General features: G+C 40.0%; 1 protein-coding gene across 2 annotated transcripts in view; it reads right to left on the bottom strand.

Annotated features, from left to right (window-relative positions):
• LOC131697728 (leucyl-cystinyl aminopeptidase-like) overlaps window positions 1–20,580 on the bottom strand; it is a 33,111-nt gene extending 12,531 nt beyond the window's left edge. Inside the window, exons 1-9 of one of the 2 annotated variants that reach the window (XM_058988784.1) lie at window positions 20,126–20,580; window positions 8,178–9,027; window positions 7,005–7,143; window positions 6,152–6,283; window positions 4,997–5,117; window positions 4,308–4,459; window positions 3,362–3,475; window positions 1,066–1,197; window positions 346–477 (exon numbers count right to left, since the gene is read on the bottom strand). In XM_058988784.1, the coding sequence (XP_058844767.1) occupies window positions 346–477; window positions 1,066–1,197; window positions 3,362–3,475; window positions 4,308–4,459; window positions 4,997–5,117; window positions 6,152–6,283; window positions 7,005–7,143; window positions 8,178–9,027; window positions 20,126–20,144 (1,791 nt within the window). In that variant the 5' untranslated portion in view covers window positions 20,145–20,580. The remainder of the gene's footprint in view (window positions 1–345; window positions 478–1,065; window positions 1,198–3,361; window positions 3,476–4,307; window positions 4,460–4,996; window positions 5,118–6,151; window positions 6,284–7,004; window positions 7,144–8,177; window positions 9,028–20,125) is intronic. The other variant, XM_058988779.1, reaches the window with a different exon arrangement.
• Window positions 20,581–20,750: the final 170 nt, after the last annotated feature.

The following is a 20,750-nucleotide window of genomic DNA, read 5'->3' on the forward strand; positions in this document are numbered from 1 at the left end:
ACTGCAAGGAACACCAGGGGAGACTTGGGATTTGATACAGCAAAGTTGCCTCAAACTAGTTCTCCAGTGTTCTCCTGGAACCAAGTTTCAAGCCTCTGTTCCTGAAAAAGTGGCTTTGTGTTCCCTCTGCTTTGCATTATTCAAGCAGGGCCTCTACTAAAGTACTTCACTACTAATGCCGTGTTGTTGTTTTTGTTTGTTTCTTTATTCTAATCCCCTTTTCCGTTTGAAATCATTCAGTTGCTCCATTGAGGATTGTATTGGTCATGTTTCTCGTGCAATGCTGTTTGCAGGCTGGCTGTTTTTACACACAGCACGATATAAAAAGGACCACCGTAGTGTTACCTGGGACATGCTGGCCCACAGGTCTTCACTCTGTGTGTTTGCATTTTTGTGCTGGCTTAGATAATGAACTACTCCTTTCTGGAACTGCTCTTCGGTCAACGACGATTTGAGCATCAGCAGAATGGAGGCGCCCTGCATCAAAGTATGAAAACAAGAGAACAGGTGAACAAGCAATACTAATGATGCAAGCCTTTACAACCCAGAGGCACAATGACCTATTTCACTTCTATATTACAGAAATGTAGTATGGAAAATGAACAGAGCTTATTAAAAAGAGAATATCAAGGCATGTGAATATATGTGATACATATACAAATCACAGGTGTGACGTTTTACTCTACCAGTGTTACCATATTTGTGTTGTTTAATATTCCACTACTATGCTCACAAGTAGGTATAGTAACAAGACTGCGGCTGATTAATTAAGCCCTGGGAGATTTGACAGTGCCACAGACTGAACCTGTTTCTTTAAGTGATCCTAGTAACAGTATGACAGGTGCAGTTTTGCCATTATCTACTCCACCAACAGATGACATAATGATCATTCAATTCAAGCTACTGCATTTTAGTTGTAGCACTTTTAATATTTTCACAAGGACAGACCATTTTGAATTCCTAAGTTAACTCAATGTTTCAAACATTACCTTCTCAAATATATAACCCTAACCCAAGCATTACCTTCTCATATATATATAACCCTAACCCTAACCCAAGCATTACCTTCTCATAGGACACGGAATCAAACATCTCCTCCACCTGTTCGGCAGTTGCCACCTGATTCGTTATGGGATGGGAGGAGTTTAATGAGTCCTTACCCATTGCCCTGAAGCGCATGGCCAGGAAATCGTCCCCCTGTCAGAGAGAAGAGGGGAGAAATCATTGACGCTTGTAGTGAAATGTGGCAACGGTACAGCCAAGTATTGAAAAGCAAGGTAAATACTACAGTAAATGCATTGAGAAAGCATGGCGAATCACTGGGAAACACAGAGCGCAGTAACAAGGTAAACACTTCGTATAAGCAAGGGAAAAGCATGTTAAAAATGACTATGCAAATAGAATGTGGTATAGAAAGTTGTGATAGGGTGGAGAAAAGGGACATAAATAGAGGATATTGAATGATCGTTCGTGGTATACACTTTTTATTCTCCTTCCAAAGGGAACAAAAACTGTATAGCACAAAAGATAACTCAGTATTCTGTTAATACCAGAAGTATATATTTAAAATAAATACCAATACATTTTTTATATAAGGTCCGCCCAATTTTAAATATCCTGCCGGCGACCTGGCCCCTTCACTCTTTTTACTCAGGCGCTGTAAGAGACTGTAAGCGATACACCACTGGACAGAGCAGTCAGAGCTTTAAAACAAGGTCCTATTCGTCTATTTCTGGTACAGAACCATGTCAGGAGAGAGCAGTTAAGGCGAGTGTTTTGCATTGTTGCTGCTGCGCTGCAAGACAAACCTACCCTCGGGGCAGTAAACAAACATTTTCACACAAAATATTTACAAAATAACAGAAATGGTGACATAGAAGGCACAAGGACCTATTTTCTGATAAATATAGATATTTGTTTTTTGTGTTTCTGGATCAGATGCACGAGACAAGAGTTGTTAGGGTTAAACTGTTAGGGTTTCCATTGTCACCACCGTGCTGGCCATTCAAGCCAGTGAATAGCTCCATCTTGCGCCACATTAACAGGGTCACTGGGGCATATAATTTGAATGCCTTTTTTTTGGCACATATTCAAATAATTAGGTTTTTTTTGGTTGCTTTTGGTCCCTTTTGTATATATGGTCATAATTCCTTTATTTATTATCCAGTTTGTTTACATTTTTTTCCATTTTCCCTACATGTAGTTTCATTGTACACTGTCACATTTGAGCTGGCCATGCTAAAATTATTTTTACAAACAGTAATGTTTTTTTTCTAAAAAACATCTCTCTTTTTCTGTGGTTTCTGTTATCTGTATTGAACAGGGCGAGTCTCAGACTACTTAACTTTTTTTTAGTGTGTGCATTCATTTCATGTATGACATGTACCTGTAACCTTTATAGTTAAAGAGTTATAGCCACAAATCTAACAGTAAAAAACAGGTGAAAATAAATTGGACCCTAAAGGGTTAAACCAATTCATTCAGTAATTCTCTTACCTTAGACTATGCTATTTCAAGAGAGACCATTGCAACCATTCGTATACCATACCATGAACTCAAGCTCGAAATCTAATCCATCCATTTATTATGTCAGTTACATTATTCAAGCAGGGGTCTACATTAAAGTACTTCGCTACTAATGCCCAATTTTTTGTTTGTTTGTTTCTTTTTTTCCAATCCCCTTTTTCAGTTTGAAATCATTTGGTTGCTCCATTATTGAGGACTGTATTTTGTATATTGAGGATCTTCATGTTTCTCGTGCAATGCTGCTTGCAGGCCAGCTGTTTTTACACACAGCACAATCTAGAAGTGTTACCTGGGACATGCTGGTCTGCGAGTCTTCACTCAGTATTTGCAATGTGGCTTATCCTAGCATGGTAAAGGCTGACTGAACCAACGTCTTCATTTCTTGAACAAATAACCCTTTCCTTCATACATATTCAGACATATCAGAACTTCTGTGCGTAACTGATTAATCAGCAAACCCCAGGTCCACTACTGAGTGATAATAGACCTCAAATGACTTTGAAAGTGCTGTCACCGAGTGAACTATCTAATCGGAGGTCCATTATCTCAGACTGGCTGAATCACTCAATGTTCTCTGCACTTAGCAATCACCTTGCACAGAGAGAGAAGCCTGAACAGTAGCCCTTACCAACAGCCATTTTAATCTTTCTTAAATTTCTAATAGAAATAAATTCCTCCTGCCAGTCACTGATTCATGCTGGAATTAACCTTGGGCAGCACTTAAACCATAAAACACTGTGCTGCCGAGCAGTGCTTCGATACAGAAGCGTGCCTTTATTCCTGTAATAAATCCTCTCTCTCACGTCACATTCGCTTTTATACCAGGTATACTTACAACATTTAGATCAGGGAAAATTCTCTCAATGGACATGTACTCCATGAAAGTCGCAAAGCCTTCGTTAAGCCACAGATCATTCCACCACTCCATAGTGACCAGGTTACCGAACCACTGAAAAAACAAGAACACAACAACACTGAAACACCTCAAAATCGATGTAGCTTCACTGAGGGGATGAAGAAGTCTGGAGGTGGTTCCAGGTCCTTTACAACCAGCCAGCTGGCTTACATTCAATGCAGGTGTGTATCTCTCTCAATAGCTTACTGTAACTATAAAGCATGGCACTGCTAGAATGTGCATCTAATACCAATAATAACCGCCATATCCCAAACAGTTTTAAGTATTTCACAGTCGTGTTAATCCCCACATCTCATTTTAAAAGCATTTCTGCACTTCTTGAAGAGGGGAGTACAGTGCAGGGTCAGGGTCAATTCCTGTTTCTCAATTCCCATTCCATTTCAAATTCCTTTTAAAATCAATTCCAATTCCCACTCCCTTTGAATCAATGCCAACACATCAGTGATCAAAATTGCAATTAGCAGCATTCTGTTAAAATGAGCTTCTCACAGTGGCAACAAAATTACTTAAATTGAAGTCACTGCTAGTCAATTAAACTGGCTTCAAATGAAAGCAGCTCGACAATCACAATGATTAATGTGTGTTTAAAATATCAATTCCAATTCCTTTGAAAGAATTGGAAATTAATTTTAAGATGGAAATGGTCCCCAGCCCTGATGGCACGAACAGGCTTTGTTTGTTATGTGTTGTGGCATACAGCAGGTGAACCTGACACACTGCCAGGCTGACAGGTCCTCCACAGGCTAGGAGAACTGCTAAACAAATGCTTGCACTGCCCCATTTAAAGTTGGCAATGTAAATCAAAGCAGATAGTAAAACAGCAGGACAGGACATTCAGATTAGAGCAAAGGAAGTACAGAAGTACCTGATGGGCCAGTTCATGAGCTATCACTATGGTAACCAGCTGCTTGTCCAGCAGAGAAGAGGTGTTTTCATACAGGAGGGATGTCTCTCGGAAAGTGATTAAGCCCCAGTTCTCCATGGCTCCAGCCTGGAAGTCAGGAATGGCCACCAAATCTACCAGCAAGATATTGAACAAAAACAAGGCAATACTATAAAACAAACTCAAGATAGCGATTCAAGAGAGAGTATTGTGCAGTAATTATCAGTCTATTGAAAGGATAGTGTGTCTTGCACTGGGGAAGGCGTAAACCTATAGTTGGTTAAAGGGATTTCAGCTCAAATTATGATTGACAGAAATATTGTATATGGCTCATTTTTTGTAAATGTACTCGCTTTCACTAATATGTTTTCAGTCAGTTTTTAAAGGAATATTACATTAAATATGATTTACCCAATTATTTTTCAGACCCAAAGAAACACTGATCACCAAGAACCTATCCCATATGCAGTAGAAAAGCACATGTTGTTTGAAACCCTTTATTGCATTAATAACAGAGATGTCATGGAAACACATTTCTCATCTGCTGTAACTCCTTTGTTCTGCAAGCCTGGTCCATCAGACTTCAACATTCCACTCTATCAATTCAGTGTAACAATGTATACTTCTTAACAAAAAAATGAACACAAGGATCACAGATGCCAGTCAATTACCTAACTTCTGAAGAGGGTAGTGCATTTGAAAATAGCAATTATAAAAGTCCAGCAGTTTTATTGCTGTCTCCAAGGCATGATTCACTTGGTCCAACTTGTCAGGAACAGCATAGACAGAGACCTAAGAAGCAGTGTGACACAGGTATTAAAACAATGACATAATAGAATAACTAAAGAGCACACTGGTGCACAATTGCATTATATCACCCTGTATTTTTTAGTAGACTGCGGTCGCCTATTAAAAATATTCAAATTACACACGTTTCGTTACATGACAAAATTAAATCTAAGTCCCAGCGAATGCTTTTGCTTGTTTCTTGAAATTCATATTAACGATAGTTGACTATTACCAAATCAAAATCCTAGGGGTTTACAGATACATTACTGCCACTGTATTACCAAATCAAAATCCTAGGGGTTTACAGATACATTACTGCCACTGTATTACCAAATCAAAATCCTAGGGGTTTACAGATACATTACTGCCACTGTATTACCAAATCAAAATCCTAGGGGTTTACAGATACATTACTGCCACTGTATTACCAAATCAAAATCCTAGGGGTTTACAGATACATTACTGCCACTGTATTACCAAATCAAAATCCTAGGGGTTTACAGATACATTACTGCCACTGTATTACCAAATCAAAATCCTAGGGGTTTACAGATACATTACTGCCACTGTATTACCAAATCAAAATCCTAGGGGTTTACAGATACATTACTGCCACTGTATTACCAAATCAAAATCCTAGGGGTTTACAGATACATTACTGCCACTGTATTACCAAATCAAAATCCTAGGGGTTTACAGATACATTACTGCCACTGTATTACCAAATCAAAATCCTAGAGGTTTACAGATACATTACTGCCACTGTATTACCAAATCAAAATCCTAGGGGTTTACAGATACATTACTGCCACTGTATTACCAAATCAAAATCCTAGGGGTTTACAGATACATTACTGCCACTGTATTACCAAATCAAAATCCTAGGGGTTTACAGATACATTACTGCCACTGTAGACCCAAATCAAGGTCAAAAACAATTGTTTTCATGTACAGCTTTCACTCAATCCTTTGCAAAGCACATATTAACTAAGTAAACCAGCACTGGCACCAGTTACCAAGGGTTACCAGTTACCTACCAGAGTGCCATTGGCTTCCATGCTGATATTTTTGAAGTCAGCCACAATGAAAGCCACAAGGTAGGTGCTCATGGTAACACTCTTGTTAAACACATCTTGATAAAATCCACCAGACACAAGAATAGTCTTGTTCTGCAATGGAAACATGCAAGATTAGCACAAACCTAATTAGCATTGCAACACTAAAGGTACAGTACAGAACTTCATACCATATCAAACTTTAATATAAAATCTGCTTTTGCTACTTACAAACACGATGGAAATGGAATGCCTTCATCGTATCTACTAATATACTAAATTTGGCAAATTCATGTGTGCAGAAGCACTTAAATACGGAGAAGACCAATGCATTTAGCTTTTGTGCTTGGATTTATGATGCAGAGGCTGGTGGGGTCAGTTCTAATGTGCAGAAAGATACCACACATGAATGAAGTCACAATGGAGTAATGTGTATGATCTAAACTCAGGGGTACTAAACAATGGGCAGCTCATACAGGACAGTTTTCTAGTTAAAAAATAATTGTTTCCTATGCTGGCAAGATGCCATTTCACCCTGACATGCTTGCAGTGCACTAAACAACTGCAGATCTAAATACAGCAGGCCTTGCTTGTGTTTCCAATAGGGGTGCTTTATGACCCCCCTTGACATCACAAAGGTAAATACAAACCCAATGATAAAATTAGGTTTTTATACATCATTTAAAATAGACCCCAATAGCCTGCAACCTCAATACTGCAATGGAGTTTAAATATAGAACCACAGTCAGTTCAGTGTTACAAATAAGAAACACATCCTGGATGGTTCAAAGTCAGCACTTCAGATACGTTTAATTAACAGAAGATTAAGGAGTACCTTTGGCATGTTTGAGAGACTGATGTATTCCTTATCTCGGTTTATCTTAATTAGATACGTAGCCTTAAATGCTGGTTCATCAAAGCAAGGGAAAGCCATCCGAGCAGCTAAAGGTTCGAACTGCGTCGCAGCGAGCCACCTGCCGAGAACAAGGAACGAAACAATAATCATACAGCATTATCAAAAGAAAAATCAATATGCATCTGTTACAAAGTGGGGTAGTTTAGCTAACGGAATAAACCTGAGTAGTTAACAGGCAGAGCTGGACTGAGACAGGTGACGAGGAATAATGTTGAACTTAAACTTAACCACCCAGCTGCTTATCCCGCGATTTCCACGTGGAGCGCATGTGAGTCCAAATTCGTCACTCCCGGGAGTATATTATCCCGTGAGACGTTATGTTGTGATCTATATTATAATGCTACAATTGTAAACACATTGCTGATATTTGGTTATTTAAGTTCTACTGAAATACTGTATTTCCGTTTCTCATAATCAGAATAAAAAAGTGTGTATTTAAAGAAATACAGGAAAAATTGTTTTTTTGAGGGCTAAGAATGATAAATCTGCAAAAAAAGAGAGCATTTTTAACATGGAAATTGCTAAAATAAATGAGCAGCTGAGTGGTTAAAAAGAAAGGGCTCACCTACAGTATGTGTCTCATTTATGCTTCAAAAGCTTAAAAGGATATGGGGAACATGGGCAGTTCAATACTGGTACCCAAATGTTCAATGAGATTGGGGGGGGGGGGGGGGGGCACCCTGCCCTAAATCCACAACTAACAAATCGTCAGCTGCGAACCAGAAACAAACAACACAGACTTGGGGTTGTAAGCAAGTAGTCTTAAGTTGTTTCTTCTTCATTTTTAGAATCAGAATTGGTGTTTTTTACTTTCAGAAAAAAAAGTGAAATTTGGGAATCTAGTCCAATATGCTGGTACTTAAATCCAGGATGTCTTGCCATTTCTGCTGTTCTAAATGCTAACCTTTCCCCAACAACTTTGAACCTCAGACTGTACAACCATTGCATACCCTGCTGGGGCTCTTTGATAGAGGGAGAAAGGCTGTGAAAAACACTTTAACCAACTTTAAATGTACACCCTCAAGTGGATTCTGACAGGGACTGTTATATTGAGGAGCAAGAGTACACTAAAATCCACTTTTTTTTGTTTACCTTTGTTCCCCATCTTTGTCTCGGTATGAGCTTTTATAAAAGCCATAGTAGCTGTCTGAAAGATTAGCAGAGTACTCAAGTTTCAAATCGTAGCTTCTCCCTTTCTGAAGAGTTTCGGGACACCGGACTGCAATCTGCTGCCAGGGGTGGTACTCCACATACTGGGCCGGCATGGGCTGGTTTTCCCCAACAGGGCTGATGGAAATCTTAGAGATGTCAAGGCCAGAACTGTGGAGCACAACATTCTTGGTGTCTTCATTGACTTTCACAGTGATGGTAACAGAGCCTGTGAACTTCATAGTGGTCAAGTTGGGCTGGAGCGTTAGGTCATAATGGACCGGGCTGACAGCTCTAGGTAATCTCATGCTGGTCCAAGGGAAGAGGTGACCTTTGGAAGCTATGGGGTAGATGAGTGCCATTGACTGGTTGGCTTTGTGGCAGCCTTCCTTGGTGAAGGTACACTTGGGCAGGAAATAAATGACCATGGCGACCGAGGCGACGACCACCAAGACAAAGGCCCCAACCAACAAACTCCTTGCAGATGGGAATGAGCAGGCCCTGCCCGCCACCTGCCCGCCGTAGGGAGACGAGTTGGAGCGCAGGCTGGAGCTCCGGTTCATGAAGGACATTCCCAGCAGACGGGCTGAAGACTCATAGTCCTCCTCCTCCTCATCGAGCTCATTCTCCCCCAGCCCTCGCACCAGCAGCCGGGAGCTCCGGGGCTCGTACACCACATCGTCGGGCTCCAGGGGGTACGTGGTAGGCTCCTTGGCCAGGTCAACCACATCAGGCTCCTCCTCGAACATGCTGTTTTCAATCATGTTCCTGGGCAGAGAGGCACATTCTGAAACTGAAAAAAAAAAAAAAAAAAACACACAAAAATATTAAACCTGAACGCAAATAACAGTTGGGATACCTTCAGTTGTCTTTTAACAAACTTTTTTTTTTTTTAAATATAGTCATTGCTTGTGTTCTTATATTTGAGAATGTAACCACTTCTCTACTAAAAGTAACTTGTGAGATGCTGTGGGTACTTTGCACTGAATCAACGCAGGTTTACTTTGTTGGAGACGGATCTCTCAGGAGGCCCTTGGGGAAAGGAGGCTCATTTTGTCTGTCAGAAATGTATCTGTCCATAGCTGGAGCTGGGAACAGAGGCTCCAACACCAAAATATTAATGCTCAAGAAGAAAGCATCAAGAAATTACCTAAAAAATAAAAAAAGGTTCCTTATACAGCGTTGGTGCTACACAAATAAAAAACATGTATTATTCTTGTTCGTTAAAAACTAGGTAGTAATAATAACACTGAATCGCAAAACGCACCAGCATGCACAGTTTACCACATCTAAGCCACCAGCACTGTTTATGGATGCTTGCAATGCACCTGCTTGATATAACAACAAGAACAGTGGCAGCAGTGTGGAGTAGTGGTTAGGGCTCTGTACTCTTGACTGGAGGGTCGTGGGTTCAATCCCCAGTGGGGGACACTGCTGCTGTACCCTTGAGCAAGGTACTTTACCTAGATTGCTTCAGTAAAAACCCAACTGTATAAATGGGTAATTGTATGTAAAAAAAAATAATTCTTTGTAAAATTGTGATATCTTGTAACAATTGTAAGTTGCCCTGGATAAGGGCGTCTGCTAAGAAATAAATAATAATAATAATAATAATAACAACCCAGAATGCACCTGCAATGACAGCAGCTTGTAATGTGTTCATTGTGACAGGGCCTTCTTCACTTGGCTTAATTACTTAAGAGAATGAGCAGACACTGCAGGTTGACCTGTGACCACAGCAACCCTGCAGTTTAATAAGGGGGCTTTTATATGACTTACAAGTAGGGTGTTACAAAAAACAAGGTGGGTTCTCATTTAGCAAATATCGATATTCAGCTAATCTTAGAGGAGATGGAAACTTGCAACCAAGACATATCTTCACCTCGTGAGCACAACAATTGAACAAGAGCTTGAATAATGACAAATTAACCCACAGTCACAAGCCCTTAACTCACGAGTCTGAAGAATGCTTTAGCAGATTGCTGGAGGCTTCTTTAACAAAACTATTAAACATTTCATACATAATAGGCTCAGGGTGCCTTTCAACATGATCAATATTTTCTGAAAGTGTACAAAGCACGCAATGGGAGATGACACTTGTATAGCGCATGAAATGTTCACATGTCTGTCTGAAGTAGTACTACAGACAGCAGAGATGTCACTTTTGTCAGAGTTCATGATATTTCACACAGCGCACGGGGATTAAAGAATTTAAAAGGCAATAGTGAGTCAGCTCCAGTTAATCAGATTAAATTCAATTTTATTAATAAAACAGAAGAGTGCATATCACAGGAAAATGTTGTTTCTATTGTTAAAGTCAACATATTTTTTGCCCTTTTTTTGGTTTGAAAATGTTGTGTATGCTTGCTGTATTTGAGGATAACTTTGGACGCCCCCTGACTTGCTCATCCTTTCTCCCCCTGGGATAAACCACAATTGGATTACTTTAGTGTTGCATCAACCCCTTTTATTCTGGGAGTAATCCTAGGATAACCACAGGCACTGTGGTGTAGTTGAGCCGGAACTCGCATGATAGGCAAGCTAAGTCACATGACTCACATCTCCCACAGTGTCCGACTCAGTCAGCAGTCCTCTTGATGCAATGAAAAGAGCATCAGGAACGTCTTCTACTACCATCTGCTTCTTTAAGAAGACTAAAACTGCTGACGAAGACGACAGCAGCAGCGCATCGACTATGACTGTGAACACAAACACAAGCAAAGCTCTTCCCGGAATGGCATACAGTTGAGGCGTCTACTTATTACATAACGAGATACATGCATTACCTATTATACGTGTTACTAGAAGGTCAGTATACAAATACAAATGTGAATTTGTATTATCATTCTTGTTTAAGAAAAATCTATCTTTAGTTGTGTTCCGGGACCTTCAGATTTAGCGCTACACCACTGGTGTAAGCCCTTTTAAGACAAGAAAGCAAAATGTCATCAAGACCCACTGTGTGGCACTGGAGCAGAAAACAGGCATGCTTTAAACATGTGAGCTGAGCAATGTGCTGGCAGCACAGCAGTCCCAGAGGAGAGCAGCACTAAATGAAGGTTCTGTCTGCCTCCTAACTGACACTGTAATACCAGCGCCTGATCTGCTTCACAGGCTGCAATTCTGAACAGCCTGTGCAACAATACTGCAGTATTAAAGCATTGGGTACTGGTGACACTATGACAACCAACGCTATTGCTACAAAATGTATTACTGTAGATTTATCTTCGAAGCTGATCTCTGGGTTGTATTGTGGCCGTGCCCACATAACGAAGTGGCACAATAAGCGTGTCACCGTCTGTCCTTAATTGTTTATGAGGAAGCCTGGCCAGGTGTTATGTTCATTGCTCTAATAATTTTAAAATCGATCAATTAATGGCCACTCCCTTTTCATTGCCTATATAATAGGGCGATGGATGTTTTGGGACAAGAAGTGAGGACTAACATAGTTTTATTGGCTCATCCGTGACGGAACTCATTTTTTGGTCTGCTGTTCCGTGTGACGCCACCTTCTAGCAACACATTGCGGCTTCACTGCACTGTTTGTTTGGTGGAAGTTATTTGAAGTTCATTTTCTAGTTTGCTTTAGGTGTAATTTAGTTTATTTATTTGGAAGTCATTTAGTAGAGAAAATTTTTTTTTTTATTTTTTATGAGTCAGGTTCTGCTGGACTACCATAAACGCCACAATGAAGCAACTGGTCTGGGTATTACCATTCAAGGATCGACCTGCTTTTCTTTCTCAATGAATCGTGCAGCAGCGGGACTTTGTTGGAGTTTAAATTCAATCAACACGACTCTTCAAATCATCGGGGGAGATCAAGCTGGTTTATATTTGTTATCCATAGTTACTGGCCGAAGTAACGCTGACAGCTTGGGGTTTTTCGTTTGTTCTGCTTGGAATAATGTGGATAATATTCTTTCATCCCGTTCGGGACATTACTTTTTGCTTGTTTTCCTTTATTCATTGTGGATACATCTGGGGTTTTTCCAGCGTTTGGATGTACAGAACATTTGTTTTTGCTTTGTACTATTGGTTCTCCCTGGTGCTGCTAGCACCGTTACTAACTTCCATCTGAATTCATTGAAATGTTTTGCTTGTGTGTATTTTTATTCTATTTCTGTTGCTTGTGATTATTGTTTTGGTTTGTATATTAGTTGCTGACTGACACAGTCATTGTGTGAATTGTCAATTTGCTATAATTGAATTGTTACTAGTCAGCATTTATGAGCAAATATAAAGAAACTGATAACTCCATTACTCATGTGTCTGTTTGTCATTCAAGTTCCTATTTAACTATACATATGTACTGCTGTTGGGCACATATGGAAACAAAAACCTTGTAGAATCAGTGTAACCTTCGTGTTTTACGCTGTCAGACAGTTTTTTCTGTTTAAAATATTTCTGTAATAGTAACTATTGGACAGTAATTTGGGTGTTTATCTGGAACCCTACTAAATTGGCTAAAGTTAAAAGCTGCTCTGTTACAGTATTACATCCCAATACATCAGAAGTATTTTTACAAGCCAAGATAACAGGCAACTCAGGCAAGCAAGCTGTGTGCATGTGCAGGACATGGCAAACGTATTAAACACAGAGACAAAAGTCTTTCTGTGCTCCATTTGAGAGGTTCCACTTGTGCAGCACTGAAGCCAGCAGCTCCAGTAAGAGAGGTATTCAACAGCAGATCTAGGTCATCTCGCAACACAACATACTGCACATCCTGTTTCTCACTCGGAGGCTGTATGCCTTTCTGCTATCTGGAACATGAAGATTCACTGTTATAGCAGAACCATAAGCTCCAATAAAACACAACACACATTATGAGCAAGATGATTCCTGGCATATGTTTGCCAGCAGGTTGCTAGGTGACAACTGGTCTTTTGGAGATAATTAAATATAGCTCATATATAGACAATTAAATATAGCTCATATACAAGTAGTACTTGGAACAGCTTATCAACTGCTAACAAACATACCACCCTGAGCAGGTATAAGTGTCTTTAGAGCTTTTACTATTGACTTTAACAAAGAGTGTACTGTGCGTGTGTAAACTGATTGCAGTCTAAATGAACTGTGTTTTATTGCGATGAACTGAAACCTGCCTTCTTGCAGGCTGTTGCCACCAGGATACAGAATGCCTGTAAATTCACTGTTTATCTCAATGGCTGTTAAGATCAGCACAATATTTAAGAAATTCAAGCCGTCTTGGTTTTACTGATTTTAAATGCTGCCCCTGTGATAATGCTGGGTGTGCATCTTGCAGTTCTCAAGGCTATAAATACACTAAAAACAACCACGGAGGTTAGGTCAAGGCAATGTCACGCTGAACTCGTGGTTTTTAAAAAAGGAACAGTAGCTTCACTTCATTCTACAAGAGTGTATTCATGCAATTTGGAATGAATCTTAAAACACAAGGTAGTACAGCAAAAGCCCTGTAACGCTTTGAACACAAGGGTTTCAATTCAATGCAGCTTTTAAACTCTGTGTCCTGAAACTATTATATGCACTTTAATATTGACTAGAACTAAAACAACAAAACACAGCTGATACAGTATATGAGATTCCTAATAAGCAGGCAAAAACATATTGGGTAACTCATCAATACCTACAACTGTGTACAGAAAACATTGTGTGATAATGTGAAATGCACATCCATCACTGGGGACAGACCCCTCCAGTAGAAGATGATGCAAATAAACCACAAGAGCATACAATTACAATCAGAACAGCAGCAGAACTGTTTGCTGAAATTACAATTGCAATGCTACTGTGTTCAAAGGCTTCGTTACTGTATTCTGCGGTCTTTATCTGTATGATGTGTAAACAGAGGACAGCAGCTGCTGTACTGCTTATCAGACAGACTGGCTCCAGGCTATTCATTATGAAACTGCCTCAGATGAACAAAGTGTAGTCTTAAACAATACGTCCCTCTCTTTCTTCCAGGCAGCTAGTGCATATAAGTTAGCTACTTTAACCTTCTACAGCCCATCCCTCCACCCACACACACACAGAGATAACGTGTTTAATCAACATCACAATCTATAAGTTCTACACAAGAGCCCACTGAATACCCCCTCCATCCAAATCAATGTACGAAAACAATCACTTGTCCCTACTTCTATTAACCAGCAGGCCACGAACATTAGCAGCAGCAACAACAGTGCATGTTATCCAAAGGACTGGCACTGGCATCACTCAAATGAAACCCTACTTCATGAAGTGAAATGGTTCACTCACTGACTGCCGGGGTTTGCTTGCTGTACTGTATGAATTACACCATGTCTTACAATGTCTCAGCCCACAGATCACACTTAAACCACTGGCACTGGGTCTCTGTGTTTGCAAATTACAGAACGAGGCTCGGAAAGCTTCTACTGAAGCAAGACAGCGGGGATGAAAACCCCAGAACTTTAACACTGGTGTGTTAATAAGATCAATTAAAAGAGAGGTTAATGATAGCTCAGGGCACCGGAAACGAGGTGGTCCGTCATGTGTACGTCCCATGGAAGAGGAATACATTTCAAATAGCAGGTCGACAAACTCCATCTGTTTCAATTCGAGTGTCACGGATCCCATGGAAAGAAATGACCAATGAGATCCCCCCAGGCACTCCCCACACAGAAGAGGAGTGCAGTCAACGGGACAGGCTCGGCTGCAGCAAGACATGGGAGGCAGTCTGATGTGTGGCTCTTCATGTAGTGAAGAGTGCAGCATATGGGGGAGGGGATAACACACTTTACTAGGCAGCAAAGTGCAATTCGAGGCTTAAAGAGTTCAGCATGCCACAAGGACAGTATCATTACTCTATCTAAAAACATTTAAAAAAGACAAGACCTGCTGGACAGCTATTGGCTTTGTGAAGCGGAACACAGTTTGGTTTAGGTTACAGTAAAATGCCATTAACGTCCTGTCTTTGTGCTTAATTTAATGTCATTATGCAGTTTCTGTGTTTTGAGGGAGTCTTGAAGAGCACTGAGCTATTCGCATCATTTTAAGAATAAAGACAGATGCCTCGTTCACTAATACACAGCGCTCCAGATAAGGTTTTGGAAGTAACTTATCAATTTTAACACAGAGATTAAAATGTGTTTTCAGGGGGCAAAATGCAATATTACCTTGAAGTCGTGAGTAATCTCGACAAATATTGTACAATCTTTAATGATAACGGATTAGGCATTAACAAAGAGCCTTCCATTTTAACTGCAATATTACTTTGAACTACTATACAACCACGCATGTGTTCTACAAGGTTCTTTATCGGCTCAGCGCATTTTTTTCGAACATGTTAAAACTTCAATATAAAGCCATACAGATAAATAAAATAAGGACATGCATTAATATGTTATAAAACAGTTTGTTTAATATTATAGGCACCTTTTTTTAGTGGTTGCCTCCAACGATGGTTCCAGTTGGATTTGTAGCTGGACTGGGGAATTTACTTTTCAACCTGTGTAGCTTTGAATTTTTCTTATTCTTACTGTGATTGGCTGCAAAGACAACATGGCTTGCAAGAGATTGGATAATGTTTGTTAGGTTGGTTATTCTTGTGTACAGTTTCCTAGTAACTGAAGACATTGCATTCTGGGAGATGTAGTTGTTAGTGGAGGTTTTAGGGGAGGCAGACAAGCTGTGCAGGAAAACTGCTATGTGTATTTTACGCATTCAATTTAAATTTAGTGCGTATTTCTGATTTTTAATGCGTAAAAAACGGCAGGTATGCAGCTTATCTGGGCCGCTACACAGTGTGCGGACTTGACTTATGATGAATAAGAGCTCAGCTCAAACATGAAGTGATTTAAACATTCTTTGTATTGTGTAAATGAACAGGTACTGTAGCTGGCAGCACCAGAGGCATTCACACATTCTGCTGCATGTGGAAACCTGTCGAGCCACTTCAAGCTTTTCAAATGAAATAAATAACACCCACGCGCTTTATCAGATAGACTGCCGTTCATCAAATTGCGTGTTTTTAACCTGAGCAATGTCACGGGCTTGTCTTACCTTTCAGTCACTTTGGAAATAACTGCAGAATACACAGAGATGGTATTAATAACTGCATCGAGATGATATTAATAACTGCACTGAGATGTTATTAATAACTGCAGAATACACAGAGATGGTATTAATAACTACAGAATACACGGAGAGGGTATTAATAACTACAGAATATACTGACATGGTATTAATAACTGCACCGAGATGGTATTAATGACTGCAGAACACAACGAGATGGTATTAATAACTACAGAATATACTGACATGGTATTAATAACTACACTGAGATTGTATTAATAAATGCAGAATACACCAATATGGTATTAATAACTACCCTGAGATGGTATTAGTAACTGCAGAAAACACTGAGATGGTACTAGTGTGAATTGAGATGGTTATGATGTGCATAGGGAGATGCTACTTCTTCATTCAGTGTTTTAGTTTTGGTCTAACACATGGAAGGGAGATATGAATCAACAAGCATGTGATTCACATGCTTATAAGCAAAAGGTACTTTGATTTTTAACTATAGCTAATAAAGTCTGAGCTTTTTAAGGTAGGGCCCAATTCTTCTGCTAATAAAATTGGCAGCTGCACAGATTGCTACAGTATGCAATAAAAAAGGTGGTTCACTTAGAAAAATATCAAGTATAATATGACAGGTGCAAGTGCTCCATAAAAAGTCATGGAGCAGTTAATGTGTCTGGAGTCGTGGAGCAGTTAATGTGTCTCGAGTCGTGGAGCAGTTAATGTGTCTCGAGTCGTGGAGCAGTTAATGTGTCTCGAGTCGTGGAGCAGTTAATGTGTCTCGAGTCGTGGAGCAGTTAATGTGTCTCGAGTCGTGGAGCAGTTAATGTGTCTCGAGTCGTGGAGCAGTTAATGTGTCTCGAGTCGTGGAGCAGTTAATGTGTCTCGAGTCGTGGAGCAGTTAATGTGTCTCGAGTCGTGGAGCAGTTAATGTGTCTCGAGTCGTGGAGCAGTTAATGTGTCTCGAGTCGTGGAGCAGTTAATGTGTCTCGAGCAGTTAATGCAATAACAGTTTTTTAAATCTAGGCGGCGTCCCCGGTGGGTCACCTGGTAAAGACTGCCTGCGGAGTGCAAGAGGAGTCATGTGATCAACACCAGGGTTTAAAGAAATCAATCCCTCTCTGTTCAGCATTCATCAAGATCCCAGTACATTTTACCTTGTGTACAGATGCCACCCTGTGCTAAGAGCATAGAACACAATTCAAAAGATTCCAGTACATCTTACCTTGTGTATAGATGTCACCCTGTGCTAAGAGCATAGAACACAATTCAAAAGATTCCAGTACATCTTACCTTGTGTATAGATGCCACCCTGTGCTAAGAGCATAGAACACAATTTGAAAGTAAAGAAACAGCACGACTTCAAGTTTAACAGTAGTTCCTGTGTGCAATCTTGGCTTTTCTGATTGAAGTTAATACACTGCATGAAGGGCGCCTCTTATTTTAAATAATTTTGTACAGTTTGAGAGAACCAACCAAACAACATCAAGAGACACCCTTCACTCACTCACTCAAACCCACATGAGCACCCCACCTTATTCACTTCCCTCTAAGTGTGTGTGTGTGTGTGCGCCAAACTCCATGAGATGACATCTCTAACAACATCAAGAGACACCCAACACTCACTCACTCAAACCCACATGAGCATCCCTCCTTATTCACTTCCTTCTATGTGTGTGTGTGTGTGGGTGTGTGTGTGTGTCGTTGCTTTTCTGTCTTCTGGATCATCAATCATTTGTCCTGGACTAGTACTGTACTAGACTAATGTCAAGAATAACACAGAAAACTATTTTATCTGTATGTTATCAGCACAAGCTCCCATTTGTAACCAATCAGAGAGACTACAGCTTTATTCTATTTCATATGTCTTGTAGATTTAAAGAATACATAAAGAACATGGACATGACTTCAGGTGAACTGGGAACACTGTTGTCTCACGCAAAACAAAATGTGCACAATAGTATCACAAAACAACCGCATGCTGTCAACACATTGTTAAAAAAAAGACCTGGTACACATGCACCTGACAAAAACGCCACGCTGACATCATGAACACTCTAGAAGCCCAAAGTGAGTCATTGGAACACACTTTACAAGTACAAAGAACCAGAATGGTGGGCCTCAAGTGACAGGATTTCAAAGCAAACCCAATACATTAAAAAAAAAGAAAGGATTTGTTCCACAGCCAAATGTTCTGATGCTGACAATTAGGGTGTGCAGGGTCGTCAGCATCTGCCATTTTCCTGCTAGTTTCCAGATCAGTAAATATTAGCATAATAGTGTGCTTCCCTCCTTCCTACGTCATAGGCATCAGTATTTGTAATGTATTAGCTGTCCTGGGATGGTTATGTTAATACAAGAGAACCTTTCAGAATGCTTCTTGAAGCTCAGATTCCACTGTGCCACCCTAGCGGTGCACTCCTCAGCTGCATCCTTACACAGGCACACACTTTACAATCTAACGCTTAACCTGATTAACTGGCCCTCTCAACACACAAGGAGACAGAAACAGGGGTACATGAGAATCTGGTGCACCTTCATTGGGAAAACGCCTGCTTACCTGCTTCAGAGTTAAGTACTGTACACAATGACAGGTTGTTAAAGCTGCAACCCAAAGACGAAACACAACAAAAGCAACTACAGAAAGGGAGGCTCATACACTTTATGAATCATGGTTCCTGTTTCACTATTCAGAAAGGGTATGCAGGTATTACATAGCAATATCCATAAAGGCTATTCCCCAACCACCTCTTCTATTGCAACTTGACCGAGATTCCCGCTCAATAAGACATGACTCAAAGTGATCGTCAACACGAATTTGATGCCCTGCCACTAAAGGCACCAGTTACTGTTGTTACACGTGTGGTGTGCATCCGAGTGCATACAAGCTGCACCCACGTAACAGTGCGGCACCAATTAGCTCAACAAAAAAAAAGTGTAGGTGTTTTTCAGTAACTCGTCAATGCACAGCATAAGGAAATATCAATGTGAATTTTGTATTTATTGACCAGTGAATCTCATAGCATGGGTCTTCAGAAAAATACAAATGATATAAGTGAGAATTACAAATCGTGTGCCCCAACTCTAGAATGGTTTAAGCCATCTAAATAATTCTAGAAAAGGCTACCCTTGCACATAAGATGAAAGGGACTTTGTCACATTGTCTTGTTCCTGATTATTGAATCTCAACTCTCAGACAAGCATATCAATGAAATAGGCAAACTTGAAAAAAGTTAATCGTTACTGTTTCATAGTTAAAGTACGTGGCACATAGATATTTACAGTTTTTTCTGTCATGATCTGTTCACGATTTTATTACACTTTCTGTGTTTTTTTTTTTTTAAATAAATAAATAAATAAATAGAAGTATATATATAAAAGCTGTATGTGTATATGTATGTGTGTGTATATGTATGTGTGTGTGTATATATATATATATATATATATATATATATATATATATATATATATACACACACACACATGCATCAGTTGGTTTATTTTACTGCTGCGTATAGCCCCGCCTCTCACAGTCTTCGCAAAAATAACAGCAACAAACACTTTCGAAAACACCTGCTGTCCTGCTCGGCACGTCCTTGTATTAATAAAACCACATGTCATCCAGCTTCACAGGACAAGGCGTAGTGATTTCGTACTACATGTCTTTTCTAGTATCGTTTTCTATGTCGATAATTAACAGCACGCATCTTGACCTTCCCTTGATCCGCTGTTACTGTACCTACATTTAATTAGGGCCCTGACAGTTGCAACTTTGTGCCCTGCAACAAGCCGACCACTTTATGTATTGTGTTTGCTAGGTAGTAGCGCGAAGAAATCAACTAGCATACTCATGTCCTTATACTCACGGCTTTGAAAGGACTCCATTCTGTACACGTCCCGTGTTTTCTTCTTCGGTAGTTTTCTTGGGTGTGCAATTAAATCAGAGAACAACACAGCACTCACAATCACAAATACCTCCTCCAACCAGTCTAACAGGATTGATCATTCCTCTTTATCTCGTTTTGCATTGCCACTTTCTAATAACAACGCAGGTCACTGATCACGTGAGTACAGCAGACAGGAGCTGTATAAGGTCCCGGAATATTTTCGTTGTTAAAGTGAAACCAATGAACAGTTGAAACAAATTCTCGGATCGCCTATACAGAGCAGGGTGTACCGACTATGTTCATCTCGACAACATTTCCTTCCCTTTTCTCTCAACCATGTGATACTGATATGATCTTAGACCGAAGCAAACGATCGCCTACTCGGCCCACAATAACCTCTTTCAATAACTGTATACTTTCAGTCAGGTTGTATGTACTTAATTGCACTCTTATCAGATAGGAAGGGGAGGAGTTGTGACTTCCTGTAGACAGCAAGAAGATGAATGCGACTGTTTTTTTCTTTCTTTCTATTAAGTACAGGTTGTTTTAAGCACCCAAAGTACTGGAAGTAATTTGGTACCAGGATGCAACTTCTAATTCCTGT

The sequence above is a fragment of the Acipenser ruthenus genome, chromosome 2 (assembly GCF_902713425.1).
Source record: "Acipenser ruthenus chromosome 2, fAciRut3.2 maternal haplotype, whole genome shotgun sequence".
In the NCBI taxonomy this organism is placed as follows: domain Eukaryota; kingdom Metazoa; phylum Chordata; class Actinopteri; order Acipenseriformes; family Acipenseridae; genus Acipenser; species Acipenser ruthenus.